This window comes from Camelina sativa, chromosome 17 (genome assembly GCF_000633955.1).
Source record: "Camelina sativa cultivar DH55 chromosome 17, Cs, whole genome shotgun sequence".
NCBI lineage: Eukaryota > Viridiplantae > Streptophyta > Magnoliopsida > Brassicales > Brassicaceae > Camelina > Camelina sativa.
Genome location: NC_025701.1, coordinates 5,223,077 through 5,242,088, shown reverse-complemented (window position 1 = coordinate 5,242,088; position 19,012 = coordinate 5,223,077). Strand labels below are relative to the sequence as shown.

At 32.1% G+C, this 19,012-nt stretch overlaps 4 protein-coding genes and 1 pseudogene across 6 annotated transcripts; 3 read left to right on the top strand and 2 right to left on the bottom strand.

Moving 5' to 3' along the window:
• On the bottom strand, positions 1,121-1,811 carry LOC104755432. Its single transcript, XM_010477812.1, has one exon. The coding sequence runs from the start codon at positions 1,750-1,752 to the stop codon at positions 1,330-1,332; it is 423 nt and encodes a 140-aa protein (XP_010476114.1). The 5' UTR covers positions 1,753-1,811; the 3' UTR covers positions 1,121-1,329.
• Positions 3,780-5,007, top strand: LOC104755430 (mediator of RNA polymerase II transcription subunit 32). Its single transcript, XM_010477810.2, has 2 exons — positions 3,780-3,862; positions 4,266-5,007. The coding sequence occupies exon 2, from the start codon at positions 4,273-4,275 to the stop codon at positions 4,723-4,725; it is 453 nt and encodes a 150-aa protein (XP_010476112.1). The 5' UTR covers positions 3,780-3,862; positions 4,266-4,272; the 3' UTR covers positions 4,726-5,007.
• On the top strand, positions 5,103-7,266 carry LOC104755428 (dehydrodolichyl diphosphate synthase complex subunit nus1). Of its 3 annotated transcripts, none has more exons than XM_010477807.1 (8): positions 5,103-5,181; positions 5,259-5,445; positions 5,600-5,870; positions 5,949-6,010; positions 6,212-6,410; positions 6,499-6,595; positions 6,679-6,761; positions 6,985-7,266. In XM_010477807.1, exons 2-8 carry the CDS (start codon positions 5,398-5,400, stop codon positions 6,990-6,992), a joined length of 768 nt encoding a protein of 255 aa, XP_010476109.1. In that variant the 5' UTR covers positions 5,103-5,181; positions 5,259-5,397; the 3' UTR covers positions 6,993-7,266. The 3 variants fall into 3 exon arrangements, with proteins under 3 accessions (XP_010476109.1, XP_010476110.1, XP_010476108.1); XM_010477808.2 differs by having other exon boundaries at positions 5,146-5,181; positions 5,266-5,445; XM_010477806.2 differs by lacking the exon at positions 5,103-5,181 and having other exon boundaries at positions 5,193-5,445.
• On the bottom strand, positions 7,276-9,512 carry LOC104755429 (ATP-dependent Clp protease proteolytic subunit 6, chloroplastic-like). The gene is made up of 9 exons (XM_010477809.2): positions 9,228-9,512; positions 9,076-9,137; positions 8,912-8,966; positions 8,398-8,599; positions 8,249-8,314; positions 8,021-8,161; positions 7,874-7,927; positions 7,657-7,749; positions 7,276-7,495 (listed from the first exon to the last, which is right to left on the bottom strand). Exons 1-9 carry the CDS (start codon positions 9,320-9,322, stop codon positions 7,448-7,450), a joined length of 816 nt encoding a protein of 271 aa, XP_010476111.1. The 5' UTR covers positions 9,323-9,512; the 3' UTR covers positions 7,276-7,447.
• Positions 15,058-18,737, top strand: LOC104755427 (annotated as a pseudogene).

Below are 19,012 nucleotides of genomic sequence, written 5' to 3'. Positions count from 1 at the left end.
TTTTTGTTTTTTTTTTATTTGCCTGTTGAATTTTTCTGTAGTATAAATAGTGCATGGTAGTCGTCTTTAATTTTCTGTTGTGATCCTAATCTTTGGCCATTTTTAGGATTTGTTATATTTGGTCAAAGATATTCTTGTTTCTTTGTTTTTTTTTTGGGTTTAGATTGTAATGAAATCAAGTCAACTATAGAAAGAGCACAACTTTTAGAAGGCATCGTGAGAAAGATAATTGTTTTTAAGAGGTAATGTAGAATGAGGTTAGCTTTGGGAAGAGAATAGACATGTTTTACTTTCACCCTTTTTTAAAACAAAACAAAAGTTCATTTGTCTTTTGAAAGGTTGAGAATTGAAAATAGTTACAGAGCCAAGTCCAATTGGTTTTTTTAAGAATACATTAGATTTATAATTGGAAGTGAAGGAGATTATATGAACCAGAGTTGGTCCTTAACTAAAACTAGAACCAACCAACTCTTACAATTATATGTCCCGGTTCTTAGATATGTTTGCCACAAATGAGCTGAGAGAGAGACGTGGGTTTGCATATACTTGTATCAGTTGCGATGATTTTTAGTTCCGTCTAGACGTCTAGAGATCAAAAGTGGCATGCCAAGAGTGTTTTAAGGAATGCCGACTTTGTTAGCCATGACATATTAAGGTTAAACTTTACAACAAAATCTCAACTAGTATAGTGATCGTAAATTTACAAGATTGGGATGATATAGCTTCAAAATTTGTTACGCAAATAATATGTAGCAAATATTTGTGACGGTTACTTACTAATTAGTGACATTTTCTTGTGATGAAACGACTATTAATTAAGGTTATAAACTTCTCAATATGAAACGACATGTATTCTCGGGATGCTATTAAATTAAGGGAATCGAGCGCCAGAATAGCACAAACATAATTCTCTCCATAAATCATTTTGTAATGTTCAAGGTTTCTTCTACCCACAAATTAAAATATAATACACTCAATTTTTATTTTTGTTTTGTAGGAAATCACCACCACTAAGTTAAATAAATTCTACCAACAAGAAAACATACAATAGAAGAAAAAAAAAAAATCAAAACGAAAACAGAAAAAGATCCTTAAAACATCATTTTTAATATTATAGCGATGGAGTAAAGGTTAAAGAGAAACAAAAAAATAAATTTGTTTTTCTTTGAATCATTATGAAATTGATCTCTCTTTGCTTTTATCATAAGAAAAGAAAAGAGTGACTTTTTACATGAAACAAAATTATAATATAGATTATTATACAAGTATGATCAAATCAGTGATTTGAAGAATAAGCTTTTTGAAAGATTGGATAAAATAGGTCCATAATTAGTTCCAATTGTACATCTTATGGATACGTGTTAGCAGAGTACTGTGATAGATCCCATCGTCTTGAGCAACGTAATTATAGAAGGTTCCGTGAGGCATTCTACTGTCTTGGATATAGGCATCGAACTTCTTATGTACCTTATAATCAGCTCCTTTTGACAACGTACACCAGAAAAGTGTGTGTCCGAAAACTCTATCGTTGAAACTAAAGCTATAATCTTGGCCGTTAGGTGGCATGTATTTTTCACGAACATCGCCGTCTCCAGATTTGCAGCGAACCTTGAGCCATTTGTTGTGTGAAAGACTGTTTCTGAATGTCAACGTCGTCTTTTTCCCTTTAAATGGGTTGGCGGAGTTGACATGCTCCATATTCACAATCATGCAAAAAGCCAAAACAACTAGAAAGATTGAAATATTTTTCATTTTCTTAAAAATTTTTTTTATCTCTCTAGATGTTTTTATTTATTTATTTTATTTTATTTTTGTCGGATTAACTTGTTTGTTTTCTTGTGTGTTTTACAGTACTATATATATAATTGTCTTGTGGCTCTATTTCAGAAATTTCTTTTTTTTTTTGGTCAAAAAGAATTTTCTATTTTATGATTTGTGGTATCAAATCGTTTCCAATTAAGACCAACAATAGATGATGAATGGTGGAGAACCAGGCTTAATTTGTGGTTTGTGGTTTAAATTTTTTTAAAATTTTAATCAGATAATGAGTTAGGAGGAGCTTGTGTTTGGTTTGTGAAACATTGGAGAAACCAAACACAAGCTAATGAGAAGTGGAGACAGATAATGAGAATAAGAAGAGAAGTGGAGACAGATAATGAGAATAAGAAGAGAATTAAACAAAAGATCTTCATTTTTGTTTTGTTTTTTGCTTTGCTAATTGAATTTTTCTGTAGTATAAAATAGTGCATGGGAGGCTTCTCTTATTTTCTGTTGTGATTCTAATCTTTGGCCATTTCTAGGATTTGTTATATTTGGTCAAAGATATTCTTGTTTCTTTGTTTTTTTTTTTTTGGGTTTAGATTGTAATATAATCAAGTTAACATAGAAAGAGCACAACTTTTAGAAGGCATTGGGAGAAAGAGAAATTGTTTTTTAAGAGGTATTGTAGAATGAGGTTAGCTTTGGGAAGAAAATAGACATGTTTTACTTTCACCCTTTTTTATAAAAAAAAATGATAAGTTCATTTGTCTATTGAAAGGTTAAGAATTAAAAATAGTTACAGAGCCAAGTCCAATTGTTTTTTTAAAGAATACATTAGATTTATAATTGGAAGTGAAGGAAATGATATGAACCAGTGTTGGCCCTTAACTAGAACTAGAACCAACCAAGTGACCAACCAACTCTTTACAATTATGTCCTGCGGGTTCTTATGTTTGCCACAAGTAAGCTGAGAGAGACATGGGTTTGCATATACTTATAGCAGTTGCGATGGAGACGATGATTTGGTTTCGTCTAGAGGTTGTAGATATATAGTCAATAGTGGCAAGCCAAGCAGAGAGTGTTTTAAGGAATGGCCGACTCTGTTAGCCATGACATATTTTATTTAGGTTTAACTTTACAACAAAATCTTATTCTTAGCTATATATAGTGATCGTAAAAGATTAATATTTTCTCTCTAGATGTTTTATTTACAACAAAATCTCAGCTATAGTGATCGTAAAATATTAACATTTGAAGAATAAGCTTTTTGAAAGATTGGATAAAAAATCTCCTATTTTTAATATAGCATCGATCCATAATTAGTTCCAATTGTACATCTTATGTATACGTGTTATCAGAGTACTGTGATAGATCCCATCCTCTTGAGCAACGTAATTATAGATGGATCCGTGAGGCTTTCTATTGTCTTGAACGTAGGCATCGAACTTCTTATGTACCTTATAATCAGCTCCTTTGGACAACGTGCACCAGACATGTTTGTTTCCGACAAAATCATCGCTGACATTAAAGCTATAATCTTGGCCTTTAGGTGGCATGTATTTTTCATGATCATCGAAGCTTGTTGCAGAGTTGCAGCGAACCTTGAGCCATTTGTTGTGTGAAAGGCTGTTTCTGAATGTCAACTTCGTCTGTCTCCCTTAAAATGAGTTGGGCTTGGAGTTGACATGCTCCATATTCTGTATCATGCAAAAACCCAAAACAACTAGAAAAATTGATATATTTTTCATTTTTTTCGGATTAACACTTGTTTGTTATTTCTTGCGTATTTTACAGTACTACTATATATATACATATCTATAATTGTCTTGTGCTCTCTATTATCAGAATTTTCTATTTTATGATTTGTGGTTTCTCCAATTAACACCAAACAATAGATGGATGGTCCGGTCTATTATTTGTGCTTTAGAATTTTAAAAAAATTTAATCCGGTCTAGGCCGGTCCGGTTTGTATTAAAACCAGGCGTAATTTTAATTTTTCTAAACCAGTCTTTAACCTAAACCAGACAAATAATACAAGGGACAAAGATGAAGAAGAAGAAGAAGAGTGGCACAAATCGAGAGACTCTGTTCATCTCCGGTGGTAAGTTTCTCATCTTCCTCTCCGGCGGTTTTGGGCTGGTTTCGTTTGGATTATGTCTAAAGATTTCAAATTTTTCCAATTGGATGATGCCGTGAATTGAATGATCTATTCATTGTTTACTTCCGACTTGTGGTTTGCGAAAAAAAAAAAATTGTACATTTGCAGTTTTCGTTATATGTCTATCTCAAAGATGTAATCTTTTCAATGATTTAGCTTCCGTTTGCATCTTTTGTGTTCCTTAGATTTTGATTTGCTTAGCTTTTAGCCATGAGGAATTCAGAATTTAGAGGTTTTAGGGTTTCTTATTTTCTAAAGATCTGTACTTTTGCTGGGCTCTTTACTTGATTCCTATTGAACTTGAAATCTCATGTTGATTTGATGTTATATTCTTGGTTGTGAGCAGTTTTAACATGGATAACATTGTGGACTCATTGAACAAAGCTTACGAGAAGTTTGTTCTTGCCTCGGCTAGTGTTATGGAGTCTAAAGAGAGTGCTGGAGGGCAAAAAGCATCTCTCACTGATGCTGCCTTGGAGAATTTCAAGGAGAAATGGGAACTGTTCCGTGTGGCTTGTGATCAAGCAGAGGAGTTTGTGGAGTCAGTGAAGCAGAGGATTGGATCTGAGTGTTTAGTTGATGAAGCTACTGGTTTAACTACTACTGCATCAGGAGGAGGCCAAACAGCGGCTACTGGTGCTGCGACTAGTCTCCCACCCATTAGTGCAGTAAGGCTTGAACAGATGAGTAGAGCTGTTCGATGGCTTGTTCTTGAACTACAACGTGGCTCTGGTGTAGCTCCTGGCTCTGTGCATTCCTCCTCTACTGGGTTTGATACTAGATTCGCTGAAGACTCGACTCAATAATAGTGTGTCTCTCTGCCTACACACACACACCTTTATAACTTCGAAACAACGCTTACAACCTCAGCTTCATAACTCCTGGAGAAGAAGAGTGGCCATATATATCTTCTGTTACATAATGTGATTAAACCAAGCAAGAAACAACAGTTGGGTTTTGATTTTAGTTGTTCTGATTCCTCATATGTTATGTTTTTTAGTTGTTTCAAACAAACAAAAAAAGGCCTAATTTTGTTGTCTTGTACGTACATACACATACATTAATGTTGTTTTTCTTAATTGGGTTAATCTAATCAGCTTTTAGGGTTTGTACTAAACCATGATTATCAAGAGTTTAAGAAACCCCCAACGAGATTATGATAGCTAACCCCTATATAATTCACAGCAAAACCATGATAATTAAACGCAACAAAAAGAAAAAAAATTTGTCTCAATCACAACAAAACCGTGACGAGAGAAAAGGTTAGAAAACACTTAACTTGATAGAGAGTTTGAACTCTCGACGTCTCAGACTCTCACGATACATCGTTTTTGTTTAGTTTGCAGCATACTAGGTGCTAAAAGAAAAACGGATTCTGGCATCTGGGTCTCTAGACTCTTAAAAAAAGGGTGTCCTTTTTTTCTCATGTCGGCGATCTTCTGTAATTTCGTTTCGAATTCCTGAATTTTTCAGATATTATGGATTTGAATCAATCTATGCGGCTCCTGAGTTCTTGGATTGCTCAAGTAAGTTTTTTTTAGTTCCTTAATTACGAGGCTTTAGTTCATTAGTGCTTTAACGCTTATCAAATTCAGTTGATGCCTACTGCCCTAGTCTTTATATCATTATCTATATGAAATTAGTGATTGAGGATTTGGGTGTCCAATTTTTTTCCCACAGATTGGTGGTTTAGGTCTTGATTTGCTATGGCGTTTTATACACCTTGTTGTGAGCTTGTGGTACATTGTCTCTGGCATCATTGAGGCAGTTGAAAGCTATGCCATATCGTTAGGATTGAATAAAAAGTACAGTTCCATCAATATTGAGAAACTCCGGTGTCTAGCTGTTGTGGTGGACATTGAAGAAGCTAGAGATGTTTCCAAGGTTATTGAGCTTTTGCAGTGGCTAAGAACCATTGGGGTTAAACAAGTTGGTCTATTTGACTCCCAAGGTAGATGCTTTAGCTATTTGTCTCAATTGTTTTTTGTTTATTAATACAAATATGATTTGCTAAAGTTTGCTTCTTTAGGTTTATTGAAGAAATCCAAGGATTTGATCCTTGGAACTGTCCCAGGTTCAGTGTTGTCAGAGGTATAATAATCTCATAGCTTCACGTAGTCTGTTTCTTTGCTCATGAATCACATCTTTAGCTTCTCGAGATATGAAGGACTTTGTATATATTGATATTACTATAGCATGAAAGTATCTGCAAATGATGTCGCTTTGATTTTGTTCCATGAGCTTTAGATTTTAACTTTACCTTCTCAATGTATTTTTGTTCTTCTTTCTCAGGAGATTGGTGAAAAGGATTCTTCGCCTGAACAAAACCCCCTGGCATTAGAATTCATTTCATCTTCTGACAATAAAGAAGCTGTTATGAAAGCAGCCAACATACTTCTTCAGGACTACTTGAAATCTAGTCGTCCCGAGAACGATAAAGGGGAAAACTTTTTTACAGAGACTCATTTGAACGAAGCATTAAGAGTTGTTGGTTTGTGTTGTTTATCTCAAATGGGATTCAAGTCTTTTTTTTTTTTTTAGGTTTCTTTCAAAGAATCTAATGATTTAAAATATGGCAGGTGAGAATGTACATGCACCCGATCTGTTGCTGGTTTATGGACCTATAAGGAGCCACCTCGGTTTTCCTGCTTGGAGACTTCGATACACTGAGATAGTGTATGTGCGTTTTACTCTTTTCTCTTATTATCTTTAGAGCTGTCTCATAGAGGTTGTCTTTCTTGGTAAATGTTTGTTGACAGACATATGGGATCTTTGAATTACATGAGATATGGTTCCCTTTTGAAGGCAATTCACAAGTTCACAGGTGTACACCAAAACTATGGTAAGTCTTTCATCTCCTATTATTTTTGCATGTGTGAGCGCACACAAGTACTTATAGATTGAGAGAGAGACTAGCAACAGAAGATCAGTTCATAGTTCTTTAGACACTAAAGTTTCTACCTTCCACTCGGATTGAGTCGCCCACTAATTTTATTCTGTTTTTTTTTTTTTCCAACAATTTTATTCTGTTGTTTAACTGGGAAGTTTTCGGTTTTTCTTGACAGGAACTTAACGGTGATGAGAGAGCAGAGTTTCAGAGATCAATTTTTGGTTTGTGATTTCCACAGTTATCGTTAGTGAATTCTAAAGGAGACATTATTGGAGAGCTATTTGATTCGGTGCTGCCACAGTTGTTGCCAATTTGTTCACATTGTGTTTTTACAGTTCTATGTTACATACACTCAGTAGTACCCAAACAATATATGCCTTGGCATTGTATAGGATTTTTAAGTTTTCAACTGAATGAATAGTAACAGACCGACCAAACCAATCTGGTCTTTCTTAAAGTTCCGGTATGCTTGGTTATCGTGTAACAAAAATAGAACATAGTTTTTTGTTTACTAGACTGTAAAACCAAATAAAACAAACTGGTTTATACACAAATGTCAGTTACAAGTGTTCATATTCAAATGAAACTGGAAGCTTTAAACATTGCAATGAGCTATCTCTGTGAATTGTCATGCTGCTTCAGTACTCTGTTTCCAATAGACCATCAATAAGCCCAAACTCAAGAGCCTGCATAAGAAAATAACCGAGATAAATCATATGCGAAAGATCATGAGGAACATAACAAAAAGACAAAGTCCATGAGTCATAGCTCGACAGAAGGAATTCGAGTTAATATATTATACTTGATTTGTAATATTAACTTAACCGAGAGATCAGCGGCAAATTACCTCAGATGCGGATAAGAAACGATCTCTTTCAGTGTATTGCTGCACTTTTTCAAGAGGTTGTCCAGTGAAAGCTGCATACATCAAGTCAATTTTCTGCAAGTAGAGACAACCAAAGAGATCAATCAGATCAACCATTCAAATTTTAGCTCCAGAGACTCGCTCGATCTGTCATATATTCTTACAGAAGGAAGCATGAGGATAGAAGAGAGAGACTTACTTGACGTGCTTCGATGGCTTCATTCACTTGTCTCCTCACGTCCTCCACATGTCCCTGCAAAATTATGTTAGCAAGAAATCAACTAAGTTCATAGTCATATATGACTCCAACTTAAATGGTATTAACAAGAAGATTGAAGAGCCATACTCCACATCCAGTTTGCGGCTGATGTATCATGACACGAGTATTTGGCATTGCATAGCGCATTCCTTTTTCACCTCCAGCAAGAAGAAGTGCTCCTTGGCTTGCAGCTACTCCAAACGCCACAGTTCCAACTTTAGGCTTTATCTAAAAATCATTTTGGAGCAATATTCAAAAGGTTAATATACCAAAGTTTCTGGGTGGTGAAAACGTTATAACAGGAACAAAACTTACCCAAGACATACAGTCATAAATTGCTAAGACGGAGTAGGTGCTGCCACCAGGACAATTCAAGTAAATCTGTAACAAAAGATTACTTCTAAGTAAATATAAGATTTTACTTTATTGAAAAAGTGACTGGGGAAAAAGAGCTATCGACTAACCAGGATGTCGGATTTATCATCAATAGAAGCGAGAGTTACAAGCTGAGATATGACTCGCTGAGCCACCTGTGCGTTAATAGGTTGTCCGATGAAGATGATGCGGTTGCGGAATAACACAGAAGAAAGGTCTAAAGGTCCTCCAGGGGTCATCACTGAAGGCATCACAGGCGGGTTTCCTTTTTTCGCCTCAATCACTCCAAATCTAAAGATTGCAACACATAAACAAAATCAGTTGAACACACTAAAAAGAGAAAGGTTGAGCTATCTCTATCAACCAATATACAACCATATAATCTATGGTGGCATGTATTATCAATACTAAAACCAAGAACTCTAACAATCAATCTACCTTAGAGAAACACATAGAACTAGATAGTAAAAGAGCTAAAAGACTTTAAAGAGTGCCGTAGAAACACGAATGGCAGAGTGAGCTATTGTAATTTCAATGGTGAAAACATAAACTTTGAGAGAATGGTGAATTCATAACTAGAGGGATGAAAGAGATAGAGATGACCTTGGATCCTTGTTGTCAAGCTTTATTGGTGACCCAGTAACATTACTCGAAAGTCCTGAATCAAACACAACCCAATCTTAAGACACAAATCACTAGTAGCAGCAAACAACTCAGTGCCAACATTTTAGAAGAACCTAAACACTCCCAAATGCTTTTAAAGTTACCAGCTTTCAATGAATCTCCATACGGACTCGGCAGAGCTGAAACTATCCGTCTAATAGGATTCCTAAACATTGGGTCATGGAATCAAATTCTTAATTGAAGCTGAACCATAATCATGTGAAAGAGTGTGATTGGGTTTACATAAAGGTAGTACCTTTGATTGTGAGATAGATACGAAGTCAGATTAGGGTTCCGAGTTCGAGAAGAGAAGGAAAGACCGAGAGGAGGTGAGATTGCCAAACCCGCCATTACCAGAGCTCAGCTTTCTTGAGTTTTTTTCTTTGTTCAAAGCATCAAAAAGACGATTTTTTTTGGTTTTCCGGGTTTCAGGCGTGGATAGATGACAGAGGACGGCAAGACTCAAAGGTTACTGTTTGGACACAAACTTTAACTGAGCCCAACCAAGGTACAAACAGAGCAACAGGTCCAAGAGGCTCTGCCTGAGTCATAAGGTTTTAAACGCCCAAAATAAATAAGTATTATATATATAATCATTTAATAATTTCAGAAAACAATACTTTTTGAGAAAATGAACTTTTTTTTAGCATGATTCATTAGTTATTAACTGTTTGACCACAATACTTATTTCCCCATATAATACAGCATTCAAAATTAATTAGCTTGTTTTACATTGATTAATTTTTTCTTATACAAGTATATTTCTATTCTTATATGAATCTCATTATTTTAAATATAAATTCATTCACCTTAACTTTGTCCTGTTGAATTGTGTAAAAATTAGATTTTGAATGAAAAATTCAAGATTTAGTCATTTGTTGACAAACAAAGATTTAGAATTTTGATAGACTCTACAAATGTTGTGATCATGTTAATGACCAACTTTAAAACCATCTTATTATATAAATACAAAAAAAAAAGATCTAGTAAAATTAGATTAATAATTAGAATTTAGATTTAATATTTTTTAAAATATATAAATAATTACCTGCTGTTAGTTATATATAAATTTTCTTTTTATTATAGATTTAGAATTTTTCTATTTTAATTATTAATTAGTTTAGTAAATTAAAATTAACACATGTTAATATCTTATCGATACAATCTTGACATGTGTATTATATATAATAATAATTTAATTAATTTCAGAAAACAACACCAATTCGATAAAAATATGGAAAATAGTACTTTGTGAAAAAATGAACTTTTATGGCACCATTATGATTTATTAGTTATTAACTGTTTGACCACAATACTTATTTCCCCATATAATACAACATTCAAAATTAATTAGCTTGTTTTACATTGATTAATTTTTTCTTATACAAGTATATTTCTATTCTTATATGAATCTCATTATTTTAAATATAAATTCATTCACCTTAACTTTGTCCTGTTGAATTGTGTAAAAATTAGATTTTGAATGAAAAATTCAAGATTTAGTCATTTGTTGACAAACAAAGATTTAGAATTTTGATAGACTCTACAAATGTTGTGATCATGTTAATGACCAACTTTAAAACCATCTTATTATATAAATACAAAAAAAAAAAGATCTAGTAAAATTAGATTAATAATTAGAATTTAGATTTAATATTTTTTTAAATATATAAATAATTACCTGCTGTTAGTTATATATAAATTTTCTTTTTATTATAGATTTAGAATTTTTCTATTTTAATTATTAATTAGTTTAGTAAATTAAAATTAACACATGTCAATATCTTATCGATACAATCTTGACATGTGTATCTTATGGAGTATTATATATATAATAACTTAATTAATTTCAGAAAACAACACCAATTCGATAAAAATATGGAAAATAGTACTTTCTGAAAAAATGAACTTTTATGGCACCATTATGATTTATTAGTTATTAACTGTTTGACCACAATACTTATTTCCCCATATAATACAACATTCAAAATTAATTAGCTTGTTTTACATTGATTAATTTTTTCTTATACAAGTATATTTCTATTCTTATATGAATCTCATTATTTTAAATATAAATTCATTCACCTTAACTTTGTCCTGTTGAATTGTGTAAAAATTAGATTTTGAATGAAAAATTCAAGATTTAGTCATTTGTTGACAAACAAAGATTTAGAATTTTGATAGACTCTACAAATGTTGTGATCATGTTAATGACCAACTTTAAAACCATCTTATTATATAAATACAAAAAAAAAAAGATCTAGTAAAATTAGATTAATAATTAGAATTTAGATTTAATATTTTTTTAAATATATAAATAATTACCTGCTGTTAGTTATATATAAATTTTCTTTTTATTATAGATTTAGAATTTTTCTATTTTAATTATTAATTAGTTTAGTAAATTAAAATTAACACATGTCAATATCTTATCGATACAATCTTGACATGTGTATCTTATGGAGTATTATATATATAATAACTTAATTAATTTCAGAAAACAACACCAATTCGATAAAAATATGGAAAATAGTACTTTCTGAAAAAATGAACTTTTATGGCACCATTATGATTTATTAGTTATTAACTGTTTGACCACAATACTTATTTCCCCATATAATACAGCATTCAAAATTAATTAGCTTGTTTTACATTGATTAATTTTTTCTTATACAAGTATATTTCTATTCTTATATGAATCTCATTATTTTAAATATAAATTCATTCACCTTAACTTTGTCCTGTTGAATTGTGTAAAAATTAGATTTTGAATGAAAAATTCAAGATTTAGTCATTTGTTGACAAACAAAGATTTAGAATTTTGATAGACTCTACAAATGTTGTGATCATGTTAATGACCAACTTTAAAACCATCTTATTATATAAATACAAAAAAAAAAAGATCTAGTAAAATTAGATTAATAATTAGAATTTAGATTTAATATTTTTTTAAATATATAAATAATTACCTGCTGTTAGTTATATATAAATTTTCTTTTTATTATAGATTTAGAATTTTTCTATTTTAATTATTAATTAGTTTAGTAAATTAAAATTAACACATGTTAATATCTTATCGATACAATCTTGACATGTGTATTATATATAATAATAATTTAATTAATTTCAGAAAACAACACCAATTCGATAAAAATATGGAAAATAGTACTTTGTGAAAAAATGAACTTTTATGGCACCATTATGATTTATTAGTTATTAACTGCTTGACCACAACACTTATTTCCCCACATAATACAACACTCAAAATTAATTAGCTTGTTTTACATTGACTGATTTTTTCTTATACAAATATATTTCTATTCTCATATGAATCTCATTATTTTAAATATAAATTCATTCACCTTAACTTTGTCATGTTGAATTGTGTAAAAATCAGATTTTGAATGAAAAATTCAAGATTTAGTCAATTGTTGACAAACCAAGATTTAGGATTTTGATAGACTCTACAAATGTCGTTATCATGTTAATGACCAACTTTAAAACCATCTTATTATATAAATACAAAAAAAACATCTAGTAAAATTAGATTAATAATTAAGATTTAGATTTAATATTTTTTAAATATATTCTCTAAATAATTACCTGCTGTTAGTTATATATAAATTTTCTTTTTATTATAGATTTAGAATTTTTCTATTTTAATTATTAATTAGTTTAGTAAATTAAAATTAACACATGTTAATATCTTATCGATACAATCTTGACATGTGTATTATATATAATAATAATTTAATTAATTTCAGAAAACAACACCAATTCGATAAAAATATGGAAAATAGTACTTTGTGAAAAAATGAACTTTTATGGCACCATTATGATTCATTAGTTATTAACTGCTTGACCACAACACTTATTTCCTCACATAATACAACACTCAAAATTAATTAGCTTGTTTTACATTGACTGATTTTTTCTTATACAAATATATTTCTATTCTCATATGAATCTCATTATTTTAAATATAAATTCATTCACCTTAACTTTGTCATGTTGAATTGTGTAAAAATCAGATTTTGAATGAAAAATTCAAGATTTAGTCAATTGTTGACAAACCAAGATTTAGGATTTTGATAGACTCTACAAATGTCGTTATCATGTTAATGACCAACTTTAAAACCATCTTATTATATAAATACAAAAAAAACATCTAGTAAAATTAGATTAATAATTAAGATTTAGATTTAATATTTTTTTAAATATATAAATAATTACCTGCTGTTAGTTATATATAAATTTTCTTTTTATTATAGATTTAGAATTTTTCTATTTTAATTATTAATTAGTTTAGTAAATTAAAATTAACACATGTTAATATCTTATCGATACAATCTTGACATGTGTATTATATATAATAATAATTTAATTAATTTCTGAAAACAACACCAATTCGATAAAAATATGGAAAATAGTACTTTGTGAAAATATGAACTTTTATGGCACCATTATGATTCATTAGTTATTAACTGCTTGACCACAACACTTATTTCCCCACATAATACAACACTCAAAATTAATTAGCTTGTTTTACATTGACTGATTTTTTCTTATACAAATATATTTCTATTCTCATATGAATCTCATTATTTTAAATATAAATTCTTTCACCTTAACTTTGTCATGTTGAATTGTGTAAAAATCAGATTTTGAATGAAAAATTCAAGATTTAGTCAATTGTTGACAAACCAAGATTTAGAATTTTGATAGACTCTACAAATGTCGTGATCATGTTAATGACCAACTTTAAAACCATCTTATTATATAAATACAAAAAAAAAGATCTAGTAGAATTAGATTAATAACTAGGATTTAGATTTAATATTTTTAAAATATATAAATAATTACCTGATGTTAGTTATATATAAATTTCTTTTTATTATAGATTTAGAATTTTTCTATTTTAATTATTAATTGGTTTAGTAAAATTAAAATTAACACATGTCAATATCTTATCGATACAATCTTGACATGTGTATCTTATGGAGTATTATATATATAATAACTTAATTAATTTCAGAAAACAACACCAATTCGATAAAAATATGATAAAGAGTACTTTGTGAGAAAATGAACTTTTATGGCACCATTATGATTCATTAGTTATTAACTGCTTGACCACAACACTTATTTCCCCACATAATACATCACTCAAAATTAATTAGTTTGTTTTACATTGACTGATTTTTTCTTATACAAGTATATTTCTGTTCTCATATGAATCCCATTATTTTATATATTAAATTCATGCACCTTACCTTTGTAGTTTGTACTGTTGAAATTGTGTAAAGATCAGATTTTGAATGAAAAAAAATCAAGATTTAGTTATTTGTTGACAAACAAAGATTTAGGATTTTGATAGACTCGACAAATGTCGCGAAGATCATGTTAATGACCAACTTTAAAACCAAGTTTTATGTATATTTTATTATATAAATACAAAAAAATCTAGTAGAATTAGATTAATAATTAGAATTTAGATTTAATATTTTTTATCATATAAATAATTATCTGCTGTTATTTATGTATAAATTTCCTTTTTATTATAGATTTAAAATTTTATATTTTATTACTAAATAGTTTAGTAAAATTATAATTAACACATGTCAATATCTTATCGATACAATTGACACATAATCTTGTTAATGCGTAACTATGAAACCCCTTTATATAATAAGATTATGATCCAGCTTGACCACAAGTCCACAACATTTATTTCCCTCTATAATACAACACTCAAAATTAATTACCCTGTTTTGCATTGACTGATATTTTTAGTATAAAAGTATATTTATATTCTCATAAGAATCTTATTATTTTAAATATAAATTCATGCACCTTATCTTTCTTGTTGAATTGTGTAAAGATCAGATTTTGAAAAAAAGAAAAAAAAAATCAAGATTTAGTCATTTGTTGTCAAACAAAGATTTAGGATATTCAATCTAAATAAGCATTTAAACCATATGGCCTTGAATGTATGGAGTAATTAACTCTATTAAGTACTCACCTGCCCAAAAAAAATTATGAATGCATTTGTACATGCCTTTGACTCTTGTCCAAGATAATTTCGAAACTTACTTCTTCATTAGTGTCATTATAACGGTCGCCGGGAAAATCATGGCAAAGTCATCGCCGACAAATATTCCGGCCACTACGATAGAGGATTATGCTCATAGTCCCGTCCACTACGCCGTCGTTGTAGGGGATCACGCCGGTTTGACTCGTCTAGTTTCGTCATTGCCTAAACTAACCGAACCGGAACAAATCCACACCGAGTCCGACTCAGTAAACCAAGAGCGAGTCGCGGAGCAAATCTCCGCCGTCCTAGACCGCCGTGACGTTCCTTTCCGAGAGACGCCTCTCCATCTAGCGGTGCGTATCGGCGACGTTTTCGCCGCGAAGACGATCGCTTCCGCTGGAGCTGATGTCACGCTCCAGAGCGCCTCCGGTTGGAATTCTGTGCACGAGGCTTTGTGTCGTCGGAACTCAGAGATCACGGAGGCTGTTCTCCGGAACCACCACCGTTCGGCGTGGTGCAAATGGAGACGGAGGCTTCCTCATCTGATCTCCGTGCTCAGCCGCATGAGAGACTTCTACATGGAGATATCGTTTCACTTCGAGAGCTCCGTGATACCGTTCATCGGAAAAATCGCTCCTTCCGACACATACAAGATCTGGAAACGCGGCGGAGACTTACGCGCCGATACTTCTTTAGCAGGATTCGACGGTTTCAAGATCCTCCGCGCGAACCAGAGCTTTCTCTTTCTTAGCGATGGAGACGAGTTTCTTGATGTGTCTCCTGGTACGTTGCTTGTGTTGAACAGAGACAATAAGACGATCTTGAACGCTTTCGAAAACGCTAAAGATCCGATTAGCGATAGCGATATCGTTGACATTTGCGGTCAGTCTAGCGTGTACCGTCCAGGGATGGATGTTACTAAAGCTAAGCTCGTTGAGGTTACGAATTGGCGAAGGCAAGAGAAGATTGAAACAGTTGGAGAATGGAAAGCTAAAGCTTACGATATCGAAAACGTTAGTTTCAGTTTCAAATCGAGGAAAGTGGAAACAGAGTTGGATGAGAATCATCGGAGGAGTGTTACAGAGCCTTTACGGCAGCAGAGCCGGCGTTTTAACGTTGAGGAGTCTCGGTCGTCACGGGGGAGGAGGTCGGTTTCTTTACCGGAAGCGGAGATTCCGGTGGCTTCTTCTTCTGCGGAACGGATCAAAGAAAAAGAGTTTGTGAAGAGTTTGAGTCCTTCGGTTTGGTTGACGGATCAGTTTCCTTTGAAAACAGAGGAGCTGCTTCCGTTGCTTGATGTTTTAGCCAACCATGTCAAGGCTGTTCGGAGAATGCGTGAGCTGCTTACCACCAAGTTCCCGCCGGGAACTTTTCCGGTCAAGGTAAAAATATGGGCATTAATCGTGGGCATGAAATTTTAGTTTCGTCTTTTTTTTTCTATCGTCGTAACACAAAATTATTTTAAAGCGTTTTGCATGAGAAATTAAAGTATCATGAACCTTCTATCTGACGTGTCGTAATGTCATTGGTTAGATGTTTAGAGTGGTGTGACAACATCACAAATTCGGAGGAATAGACTGTACCGGTTTCGGTTTGGTTAATGCTTTCAGATTTTTTATTTGGTTAATTAATAATAGAGACCCAATTTATTTGGTTTAGTTTGGTTCGGTTTTGAGTTTCGGTACACTCTGAATATACAACTAAAAGTCCTAAAATCGTTTTTTTTGTTATCAGATCAACAGAGTTTGGTTTAGATTATGGTTTATCAATAAACCAACAAAATAAATCCAAAACCGGTTTAGATATTAATAGTTTGTATTTTCATCTCTTGGTTTTTAGTTGTCCATACCGGTGATACCAACAGTGAAGGTAGTCATGACATTCACCAAGTTCGTGCCTCTTCAGCCGTTGGATGAGTTCTACACACCGCTCTCAAGTCCAAAACATCTTTCAGCTGCAATGGAAGACCAACACGACGTGGATGATGACGAAAAATCCGACGACAGAAGAATCTCAGCTTCACGTCCATCGTTTTCAGCGCCTTCTTGGTTGAGACTTAACATCAATGCCATCGGCAAGAGCTCACGGCGGCGTTTGGAGGAAGAGGAGCAAATGGTGGATCCATTCACAATACCAACAGGATATAAGTGGACTAGCAACTCAGATGAATCAGGTAATTCTAAATTTAAAGTGATCTATTATGTACCTTTACTACATTTTTTAATTACTGTTTTAATCCCATTTCATAACAATGGGCTAATATAGTAATATGTCTCATGCAATTTTTCATTTTGTAGGTAAAAAAATGACACTATCATGTGGATTTGCTAAAGTAAGTATCCCAAAGAAATAAATATCTTGGGACCATGTGTGTACCTAGTGGTTTGTAATAATATTATCATTTATGCTATTATTGGGGTTTAGTATTGGCATAATACATAAGTTTTGAAGAAAAGAGTATTGGGCAAAATATTTTGAATGAGCTAATATAGTTTAGGCGCTAGATCATTTACAATCATATGTATTTTTGTTGTTGTTGTAAAAATCACTCATGAATAATCAATCTAGACATTCAAGAAAGATGATTTTGGTGACATTTACGCAATTTAGGGGATACAAAGTCTTTCATTCGTGATGGTTTAGACGGTGGAAGTAGTTCGATAGATAATAGATTATCCGCTGATCAATGATTCTAAATTAATTACTTGGGATGAACGTTCAGTTGTTCCATCTATATATATTGACAAGACAGATTTGTTGAATAATAGCTCCTTCACACCAATTTGTTTTCTTATAATTTCAATCATTTTAAGACTAGAGTGTAAAAAAAAACATATCTAACCATATATTCAAACGATTTTTTTTTTCTTATAAAAAATTGTGATATTACCATTGGTTTATATGTAGTCTTTAAAAACTGAAGTTGAAAGATTCCAAAACAACGTTTGCTTTACAAGTTGGAAACGAACTAACTTGAGTTGGCAAGTCCATTCCAGGACAACCCAAATAATCATATTTAAACATTTTATATCAAAAGTAATCAAAACTTTAGATAAGACGACAACCAAAATATATAGTATAGTTACATTTACATTAGAAAGAAAAAAAAAAATTTGACAACCCATCCACTCACTAATAGTCGTCATTCTCCATATTTCCACTTATTTTGCTCATCCAAGATTGTTTCTTCTCTCTTTACCAAGAAGAGCTCCAAGAATCAGAGTCAGAGGTATATGTTAGGTTATGCATCTAACTTATGGTTATATATTCATATATGGTTTGATCACCATTCATATGTTTTGATATATATAGGGCACATAAGATATTGGGATAACTACAAAATGGCGAGTGAAGCACCGAGTTGGGCTGATCAATGGGGGACCGGAGGAATTGGGGTTATGGCGACGGAGGAGACAGCCAACAGCAAGAAAGACGTCGCGGGAAAAAAGTCCGGTAAGACCAAAGCAGGGTTTAATAAAGCCAAGATTGTTGTATTTATTGGTGTCAACTGGATGAAGAATCTTGTGCATAGGAAGAAGAAAGACTCTATTTCTTCATAACTATAAAACGTGCTTCTGATTCTTCTTTTTTCTTTTTCATTTTATCTCTCAATCTTCTATACTAGTTTTTTTTTTTTAATTCTTTAAGATGGTATTTTGGAGCTTCAATGGTGCATCCCACGAATGAATGGAGAATTTGACATTTAATCAACGTTCACAAATTAATGTGTCTGATGGATCGCAAAGTCACTTTATAATCCCTACTGGCTATTATTTCTTGGTTCGAATTATTGTTATTAGTAAATTATTAAGTGTTACAAATGAGACACGTATCATGGACATAACAAAGTTAAAATTCCTTACGGGATTCCACACATTCTCCTGGTTGTCAAAAGGCAAAAAATACGCTCTTTAGGGCTTCTTTCAGGCTTTAAATTTGTTTGGGAGCCACATTTTTCAAAATTGAAAGTAGTTCAGATGGTTGAAAGAGTAGTTGTATCAGATGAT